The sequence below is a fragment of the Oncorhynchus nerka genome, linkage group LG2 (genome assembly GCF_034236695.1).
Source record: "Oncorhynchus nerka isolate Pitt River linkage group LG2, Oner_Uvic_2.0, whole genome shotgun sequence".
NCBI lineage: Eukaryota > Metazoa > Chordata > Actinopteri > Salmoniformes > Salmonidae > Oncorhynchus > Oncorhynchus nerka.
In genome coordinates this window covers 66091128-66101623 of record NC_088397.1, presented here as the reverse complement: position 1 = coordinate 66101623, position 10496 = coordinate 66091128, and the positions used below count along the sequence as shown (strand labels likewise).

Below are 10496 nucleotides of genomic sequence, written 5' to 3'. Positions count from 1 at the left end.
TACACTGCTTTTGGACCAGGAAAGAACAGGGAACTAAAGGATTTTTCTCTTTTCTTCTCCTTCCTGCTATGCCCTTTGTTTGCTCCACTGTGGTCTCTGCTGTCCTAGCAGGTGTCCACTAGCACCCCCCAGTGAAACAGAGTGGTACAGCCAGAGCATAGGGAGCCCGGGCAGCCTCATCGTGGGCCCCTCCAGTTTAGCTGTCCGATGCGGAGTGAGGATGAGTCCTGCTCTAGAAGCCCTCATGCAGGCAGACGGGACACCCCCCTATCCCGGGAAAGGGGTGATGCTTGAGCCTTTTGTGCACCAGGTGGGGGGCCACTCATGCGTGCTACGTTTCGGCGACCAGACCATCTGCAAGCCCCTCATCCCCCGAGAACATCAGTTCTACAAGAGCCTGCCCCCCGAGATGAGGAAGTTCACCCCCAGTACAGAGGTAAGCTTATTCCCTTATCCCACCCTAAACCCACAATATAACACTCTCATTGGAATAACATCCATTATGCTGTGTGTTTGTGCGCTATTGCTACTGCCCAGTATTAATCTCCCCATATTCCTCCTTCAACCTGGTATCAGATCATTTTGTATTATTCTGTATGAAATCTGAGATACTCCATTTAGTATGATGTGTTACGTTTCGTGTATTAATTTGTGGATGTCCATCACCCATTTCCTATGATATGTTACGAATTTGTAAAATGTACTATAATGTTACGAATGATCACAACATACAATATGTTACGGATTTTCAAAATGTATTACATGTTACAAATTTGTAAGACGTACAAATGTTGAGAATTTGATATGTTACAAATTCTGTCCAGATGGCTAACATTAGCCAGCTGGCTAACATTAGCTAGTATGGAGGTTAAGTTTAGGAGTTAGGTTAAAGGGATAGAGGAAGGGTTAGCTAAAAGTTTTGGCGAAGGATTAGCTGACATGCTAAGTAGTTGCAAACTAGCTAAAAAGTATTAAGTAGTTGAACAGTTGCTAATTAGCTCAAATGCTGAAGTTAGCCTTGATGAGATTTAACCTCTCAAATCGTTGGGTTAATTTTGCCTTAAATAACCATCTATCTTATGTAACCAGACCAAATGTAACATATGATACTAATTTGAGTGTCATGGATTTACGTTTGCTATGTTACGTTTAGTCTATGAGACCAGGCTGCCTTCTCTCTTTCTCTACCTCCACCCCCCCTCTCTCAAATTTATTCTCCCTGGTCCTCTACTGATATGTGTTGGCTGGTGTGTTTTGTATTATTGGCTGCATTTAGGATTACAGCAGGTCACTGGAGATGGCACTACCACGGCACAAAGGGATTTGTTTTATGTTGGTGCTTAAGTGAGGGTGGGGGACAGACAGTATGTGACTCCATGATGCATCAGGGCTATGCAGTAGTGAGAGGTCGTTCTGCGAACGGCTATTTTTTTTAATTGATCTTTTTGGTGAACCCGAATCGCACCTTTATCAAAGGACAGGGTATTTTGCATTAGACAAAGTGGGAGAGATGACTGTCATGGAAAATAAATACATACACACACACACCCCTTGGGTGGAATATCACATTCTGTTTAGTTTTTCCATTTACCATGAAACTACACTTGTTGCCTCCTGACACTTGCACGCACCACACACACACACACTTTCTATAGCGTCACTCCTACTCCGGTTATGTGACAGAGTTGAGGCGCTAGTATGGTATCAGACTCTGCAGCAATGTATCGTGGGACTATAAAAAGACCCTTGGGATTTGGAGAGGAAGATATAGAAAGAAGAGCGCAGACATCTGATGACACTGAGAAATATTCCACATCAAACACACATGTTCACTTCTGCTCAAAAACACTTACACACACACACACACACCCATTCTCACACGCTTACAAACTCATTTAGGCTGCCCATATACAGTCACTTTGACATACTCACAAAGTACATTAGTCACAGGTTCTCAAACACTCATCCTCACATGCCCTCTGACAGTTGGAACAGGCCTGGGCAGTAGAGGGTTAACTGTTGCAGGGTAGTGTTATCACTGTGCATGACATCACTCAGGGCAGGCTCTGCAGAGGAGAGATAAGCGCTGGGTTCCATTGTCCTTCACGTCACTAGCCCCCCTAGTATCATCTCATACACATAGATCCTTCATTAGGGCCTGTCTTTATGCTTCATAGAACCTTTTCTCCAGTGCCAACCAAGGATGTTTTGTTGTGTAAATATTACAGAAAGGCTGGGATTTTCTTGTTTTGTGCTGCCATATTTTCATGTTTATATCCAATGGGATGATGTATATTCATCTCAATCCCCCTCCCTATCTCGCTCCATCTTCCAATCCCTCCCTCTCTCTTTCTGGTTTATGTGTCAGCTCCTGCAGTTGTGATGTTTTACTCTTCCTGTCTTGAAACCACCAATCTGCAGTAAGAGCTGCAGTACACATGGGGGTTTATTGGGTAGAGCAGGGACCAACACATGCACTCAGGGGTGGCCCCAGGACCGAGTTTGGGAAACCCTGGGATAGAGGTAGGGGGTGCGTTCATGTTTGGGGAACACATAAATTATCCCTGGACTAAGAAACGGTGTGTATACAGTTATCTATGAAAGTGTTCTGGAGACCACCACCCTCCTCCACACCACTCTGTCAATCCCTCCCCTTTTTCATTTGTTAGTGTGTTTAGATTATTGCCTTCAATTGAACTATATAAAAAGGCAAGTCAGACCTGAAAGGTCTTCTCTGAGAGGCTGTGTACGCAAAGTGCCTCACTTGATGGAACTTTTGTATCTCTATGAAATAATAGAATATCACACTGTTGGGTGAATATGTCTTCATTTCTGGTGTGTTGTCATGGTTGTATTTGAGTTTATACAGTGTATCTTTGCTGTGATATTGGGTTACCTTGAAATGTTGTAGCACTGTATGCGTATGAGTTGACTTGTGATCCTGGGTGGGTTTAGTATTTGCTTAATAAAGTTTGGACTGAGTGTCATACATTTGAGCCTCCTGTGGTGTTTGTGTATCTCTTTGCTTCTTGGGTTCATTCTCACATTTTTATTACTTTTTTATTTATTTAACATATACATTTGAAGTACTTAGACACTGTTTTTGTTGCCACTCAATGATCTCTGCTGTGTCCTTGCTCCCCCCCAACCTGCTCTCTCTCTCTCTGCTCCCTCCATAGGAATGCCTGTGTTTTGTTTGCATCTCTCTTTACAGAGTGTATTTGGCTGGAGGCAGGACCTAGTGGGTAAGAGCTGCCTATGACAACCCAGTTACGGGGAGGTCTTGGCTTCATCATATTATAAAATAAAAACTCCAATGCCGGGTAATAACCACCTTCCTATCCTTCTCTCTCCCCCTTCCCTCCATCTCCCCCTCTCTCAGGTGTGGTGTCAGTCAGCTTTGAGGAAGATGAAGAGGGCAACCTATGCCTCATTGCCTATCCCCTCCACAATGAACCAGAGAACCTGGAAAACAAGGACCCCTCAGCCGACTGCGAGCCCAAGAGCAAGATGATCAAATGGGGTAACAAGAAGACATCGTCCCTACTGCTGGAGAATGACAAATACAGCAAAGACCGGGCCAGACAGAGCACTAAAGAGAACAAGAGCAAAAGGTGAGCTCATACACTTACATCCATACACATACTATATATCCAAACACCAACATGCAGCAAAGATGTATGGTGAGGGGTAGATATCTAACCTCTTTTCCCGCTCTGTGTGTAGTTATAACGGTGCGGAGGCACAGCAGCAGGCTGAGGTTCTCTGCTACAGTCTGGATCAGAAGCAAATTAAACACAACCCCTGGAGTCTGAAATGCCACCAGCAGCACCTCCAGAGGATGAAGGAGAACTCCAAACACCGCAACCAATACAAATTCATCCTGTTGGAGAACCTGACGTGGCGTCACGCGGTGCCGTGCGTGCTGGACCTGAAGATGGGCACGCGGCAGCATGGTGACGATGCGTCAGAGGAGAAGAAGGCCAATCAGATTCGCAAATGTCAACAGAGCACCTCCGCCTCCATCGGTGTCCGCCTTTGTGGCATGCAGGTGTACCAGTCAGACTCAGGCCAGCTGATGTTCATGAACAAGTACCATGGGCGTAAGCTGAGCCTGCCGGGCTTCAAGGAGGCCCTGTTCCAGTTCTTCCACGATGGGCAGCGTCTGCGGCACGAGCTGCTCTCCCCGGTGCTGTGGAAGCTCAGGGAGATGCAGGAAACCCTGGAGTCCTGCGAGTCTTACCGCTTCTACTCCTCCTCCCTCCTCATCATCTATGATGGGGAGCCCCCCCGCACCTGTGCCCCCACCCGACCCCGCCACCGCGGAGGAGAGGAGGGTGACGATGACGAGCCCTCAGATGAGGAAGAGGAGGAAGAGAAAGAAGGTGCATTTGGGTTCCCCCGTGGATCGCCAGCTGGCAGCAGTGCTGGTGGGAGCAGTAACGGCAGCAGTAAGGGAAGCGCTGGTCGCTCATCCCGCGGTGGAGGAGGGGAGGCCAGCAGCCCGGTGGTGGATGTGAGGATGATAGATTTTGCCCACACGACGTGCCGCCATTACGGGGAGGACAGTGTGGTGCATGAGGGTCAGGACAGCGGCTACATCTTCGGCCTGCAGAACCTCATCACTATCATCTCCCAGCTGGAGGAGCACAGCGCCGACTAAAGACTGAGCCTCCACTCTGGAAAACTCTAATCCAACCTGGGAATAACAGCGCTGAGCTGTAGCCTTGGTCTGCCCTCCTCCGCCACTGGCCTGGTCCTATTGGCCACGACACAGCCAGGGGTCTGACCCCCCCACCTACTGTAGTGGAGATACAGGGAGCTCCAGGGTTGGTGATGGGGTCGGTCCCGTACCCCCCCGAACCAACACGGGACAGGACTGCTTGTGCACTCGTTTGCAACTTGTCTCTGTGACTGTTCTTCCTCTTTCTTCCTCTTTATTTTCTATGTAATGGAAGTGATAGTGTCTGAGACTGGTATATTAACAGGCTCAGGGACTCATGTAGCATCCTGTCCTCCTGTCATCCTGTCCTCCTCTCTGCTCCTCTGTTAGACTGTTTTCTTTACTGTATGGTCACTCAGAGAGGGACCAAAAGCTGAAGTGTAGTTCTGGAGGTTGTACTTGATGCTTTTAGACTGTATGGTGATGTGAAGTGTTTGTGGATGGCGTTTGGACTGCTGTTCCCCCAACAGCACAGCACACACGAGTGGGGGTTGCTTCTGTACAGGCTGAATGAGGCTAGTTGCTCGGTCAGTTGGCAACTCCTCACTCTCCTATAGCCGATTTTTGTATTTCTTCTGGTGTTTCTGCAGACCCCAGCAACGAACAGAAATTTGTTATACTTTTGGCCGTCTGGATTTACAAAAATAACAACGCATGGAAGGAGAATAAGATTTGGGTGAAGAAAAATGGATTTCTACCTTTTGTCAACAATAACACCCCCCGTACTGTTTAATCACTAAATCAAAGACATTTAAAGTGGGGGTTTATAAGGGAATAACATCATTACTTTGTCATTTTCTTTGTTTTTGTCTGATTTGCTCCTCTTCATTCCTGAAATGGTGACTGAACACAATAATATATTGATAAGGACAATAAATACAAAGACTATAGACTTTATTTATTTGTCATATTTCTTCAAAATAAACAAAGAAATTTAAACAAAATGGAGCAATGATGACCACATTCCATATTACTGTTCTGATAATGACTAGTGAATGTTGTTTTTTGCAAGATACCTCTCTTGTAGACCTGTGTGTCACTAGTATGTTGGAAGAAAAATAAAGACATTTGTGGTAAAAGCACTTTTCTGTCTGTCATTGAGTGCATAGTACTTCTAGGAAAGGGATGGGTGGGGGCACAGGGTGATGGAAAATAAGGGGGGGTCAGTGGCAATGTTCCCTCTAATTTTCAGGTCTGCTGAGCGCAAACTTGAACGTTGTGAAAATTCTGTGCAATTTCCAGCACGCGTTTACTGTGAACACTGAGGCTGCACCCACCTTCAGTTACAGTTTTAACAGTGGCCAGGTAGGCTACTGTGGCTATTTGAGCTTGACATTAACCTGTTTATCCACTATTGGTGACTGAAAATAGTTTTGTGTTGTTTGATTAAAGAAACCACTTCATTAAATAAAATGCATTATTATTCCCTTTCCATTATTACAGAGAATCAGACAAATTATGATACCCTCTGCCTATTGGCTATTCAGGCTTGAATAAACTGTCTCAAAATACAACACTGCCCCTTTGACAAAAAAATGAAATCTTGACCTGACTTGCTTTTCAATGATGGCTAGAAATACAAATGTTTTGTGCTCTTGTAGGAAGCAATCACTCCCCACTTGCTTACTACAAATTATCTATAGCTGGGCTAATCTCACCAACTAGCAAAGGATATGAACAAAATGTGCACAAGTGGCTACATGAAGCTCTTGCTTTGATCTCTGAGCAAGCGCATCTACTCTCAACCAATGTTCCCTCAACGGTGCACAGTAGCCCTAAGACTGCGATGGAGCTCCATGGGACTACCTGGCAAGCGCAGAGGAAATATCAGCCCACAGAGAGAAGCACAAGATTGAACTTCACTCAACTTTCTACAGTTTTCCCTGTTAACACTATCAACGTTTCCCTTGGCAATAGTGATCGAATCAACGTAATACTCGCCACTTTTAATGCAACATACCAAAACAAAACTATGCAAGATATTTTGTTGTAGGCAGAACAAATCGGAGTAGGATTCTATTACATTGACACGGAGTAGGATTCTATTACATTAACACGACTCAGCCATACTCTGCAGAGACCGGCATAACCAATCAGAGCTGCAGTAGGCCTATATGCAAACAGACCATTGCTATTATAAGCCTGCGTTGAGACAATGATTATCAATGCTTTAGCATTATGCTCACCCTGCACTAACATAAATAACATGAGAATATATACTTCTGCTAAGCTTCCCAGTAAAGAAATGAAAACAAGCAAGCATCCCAGAAAAGTGCTCAAAATAGCCCACGTTAACATATGTAGCTTAAGAAACAAGGTTCATGATATTAATAACTTGCTAGTTACAGATGATGTTCATATTCTGACTATCTCTGAAAATCACTTAGACAATACCTTTGGTGATACTGTGGTAGCAATACAAGGTTTTAACATTTACAAAAAATACAGAAATGCCAGTGGTGGAGTTGTTGCTGTTTATATTCAGAACCACATTCCTGTAAAGATTAGAGAGGATCTCATGTTAAATACTGTTGAAGTAATATAGCTACAGGTTCATCAGCCTCGCCTAAAGCACATTCTGGTGGGAAGCTGCTATAGACCACCAAGTGCTAAAAGTCACTATCTGGATAACGTGTGAAATGCTTGATGATGTATGTGCTATCAACAGGGAGGTATATTTTCTGGGGGATTTGAAAATTGACTGGCTTTCATCAAGCTGCCCACTCAAGAAAAAGCTTCAAACATTGACCAGTGCCTGCAACCTGGTTCAAATTATCAGTCAACCTACCAGGGAAGTTACAAACAGCACAGGAATAAAATCATCAACATGGATTGATCACATCTTTACTAATGCTGCAGAAATGTTCTTGAAAGCACTATCCAGATCCATCAGATGTAATGATCACAACATAGTAGTCACATCTAGGAAAAAACTAAGTTCCAAAGGCTGTGCCTAAAATAGTGTATAAGAGGTCATTCAAGACGTTTTGTAGTGATTCCTATGCTGTTGATGTAAAGAATATTTGTTGGTCCGTGGTGTGTAAGGAGGAGCAAACAGATGTTGCACTTGACACATTTATGAAATTGCTTATCTCAGTCAATAATATGCATGCAGCCACTAAGAACATGACTGTAAAAATTGTTAAATCCTCATGGATTGATGAGGAATTGAAAAATTGTATGGTTGAGAGGGATGAGGCAAAAGGATTGGCAAATAAGTCTGGCTGCACAACCGATTAGCAAATGTACGGCAAATTGATAAATCATGTAACTAAACTGAGTTAAAAGAAGAAGAAACTACACTATGGAACAAAGATAAATGACATAAGTAATGACAATAAAAAGCTTTGGAGAATCTTCAGTTACATTTTGGAAAAAAGGCAAACTCAGCTCCATCATTCATTGAATCAGATGGAGTACGGGCTGAGTAACAGGGAAAACTAGAAATTTGAGTGAAATTCAATCTGGTGCTTCTCTCCATGGGTTGATATACTGTTGTCACCATGGCACACCACATCTGCAGTAAGTCAGTTTAAGACAACCTGTGGGAAAATGTGTCACTTCTGTACAGGCGTGGATGATGGAGTCACCTCATAGTAATCTGATAGTGAATGTCCCTTTACCTGTCATGCACTACTCTTAGGGTCTAAGAGTGCCCACAGGGAAAATAAGAACAACATGTTTCATTACATGCATCACACTCTTTAACCTCTCTGGGGTATGTGGGACGGTAGCGTCCCACTTGGCCAAAAGCCAGAGAAAATGCAGAGCGCCAAATTCAAATAAATTCCTATAAAATCAAACTTTCATGAATTCACACACGTAAGATACCAAATTAAAGCTACACGTGTTGTGAATCCAGCCAACATGTCAGATTTCAAAAAGGCTTTTCGGCGAAGGAAAACGATGCTATTATCTGAGGATAGCACCTCCATAAACAAAAGAGAGAAAACATATTTTAACCCTGCAGGTGCGACACAAAACATAGAAATAAAAATATAAATCATGCCTTACCTTTAACGAGCTTCTTCTGTTGGCACTCCAATATGTCCCATAAACACCACAAATGGTCCTTTTGTTCGATTAATTCCGTCCATATATATCCAAAATGTCCATTTATTTGGCGCATTTAATCCTAAAAACACTGGTTCCAACTTGCGCAACGTGACTACAAAATATCTCAAAAGTTACCTGTAAACTTTGCGAAAACATTTCAAACTACTTTTGTAATACAACATTAGGTATTTTCTAAAGTAAATAATCGATAAAATTGAAGACGGGATGATCTGTGTTCAATACAGGAAGAAAAAAAACTGAAGCATGCTTTCTGGTCATGCGCCTCTATCAAACAGTACACATGAAGTGACTCTCGTTCAAGATGGCCGTACTTCTTCATTACACAAAGGAATAACCTCAACCAATTTCTAAAGACTGGTGACATCCAGTGGAAGTGGTAGGAACTGCAAGCAAGTCCCTTAGAAATCTGGATTCCCAATGAACACCCATTGAAAAGAGAGTGACCTCAAAAATAAAAAATCTGAATGGTTTGTCCTCTGGGTTTTGCCTGCTACATAAGTTCTGTTATACTCACAGACATGATTCAAACCATTTTAGAAACTTCAGAGTGTTTTCTATCCAAATATACTAATAATATGCATATCTTATCTTCTGGGGATGAGTAGCAGGCAGTTGAATTTGGGCACGCTTTCCATCCAAAATTCCAAATGCTGCCCCCTATCCTAGAGAAGTTAAGAGTTTATCCTATTACGCAGTTTATGTGTTTTGGTTTGTCCATTTTCTGCCCGGCTGAGACGTCTGTGACTCCCACGAGTGTTCTAGCACGTTTATGATCTTCGCATTAGGGCCCACCCAAGCTCGATTATTCTCACCAATCCTGGAAAACAACAAGAATGGAAAACATTTGGCATTGTGTAAAGCAGTTGGCTGGTACAACCATGGAGTGGTGTGATGTTGGCTGATGCAAGTAGTTGCCATGGGAATCTCCCTAAGAAACGTCTTGGGCTTACATGTTCTCTCTGACCCTCGTATTGGGAGCCGTTATTTCCGAGTGGCGCAGAACGTTTATTCCATATCCAAATCCGCTTTCCGGGATTGGAAAATACTGAGCTGGGTAGGGTAAAACCACAGAAGGCTTGATGATGTGGAAAGTATGTGAGGAATGCTGCTTCACATTACAGGCATGGCTCAGCCTGCTGCTTGCTCATAGAAACAAGAGGGATGGGTGGGGTCACCACTGAAAGGCCTGTGAAACAAGATAGATTCCCACTGCACAAAGTGGTTGAATCAACTCGTTTTTCAATGTATTGTGATGTGGAATTCAGTAGCGGGCATACATAAAATCACTGGGGAAGACAAGCCCCCCACCCCCCAAAAAGCCATTTTACAACCTATGTGTTGTGATAATTGCGTTGTTTGCTCTATAACCTGTCAATTCATATGCCTTGCGACCGTGATATATAGGCCTAGAGACCGAGACAATAAGAAGACATAGAGGCAGAATAAAACCAGATAGCAGCCTCTGTCCAAGTGAAGTCCACAAAGCATATTGCATGTACAGCAACAGACAGTTACATCCCCTACAGCATGGTCAAGCAAGTTAATGGTTATGACATTTTCAGATCACTAAACAACTATTGATTTAGAACCAGAGAGCGTTACCACAAGTCGCAAAGAAAACAGGAGCTGCCCCCAATATTCCAGCACCATTTCAACTTCAACATTTTAACATCATCAAATCACCTATGCTTAGTCT

The 10496-nt window shown here is 43.5% G+C and overlaps 1 protein-coding gene across 2 annotated transcripts; it reads left to right on the top strand.

Annotated features, from left to right (window-relative positions):
* The first annotated feature begins 227 nt into the window (after nucleotides 1–227).
* LOC115140072 (inositol hexakisphosphate kinase 2-like) lies at nucleotides 228–5805 on the top strand. 2 transcript variants are annotated; one of them, XM_029678138.2, is made up of 3 exons: nucleotides 228–436; nucleotides 3383–3614; nucleotides 3727–5805. In XM_029678138.2, the coding sequence occupies exons 1-3, from the start codon at nucleotides 325–327 to the stop codon at nucleotides 4661–4663; spliced, it is 1281 nt and encodes a 426-aa protein (XP_029533998.2). In that variant the 5' UTR covers nucleotides 228–324; the 3' UTR covers nucleotides 4664–5805. The 2 variants fall into 2 exon arrangements, with proteins under 2 accessions (XP_029533998.2, XP_064857768.1); XM_065001696.1 differs by lacking the exon at nucleotides 228–436 and adding an exon at nucleotides 621–3245.
* Nucleotides 5806–10496: the final 4691 nt, after the last annotated feature.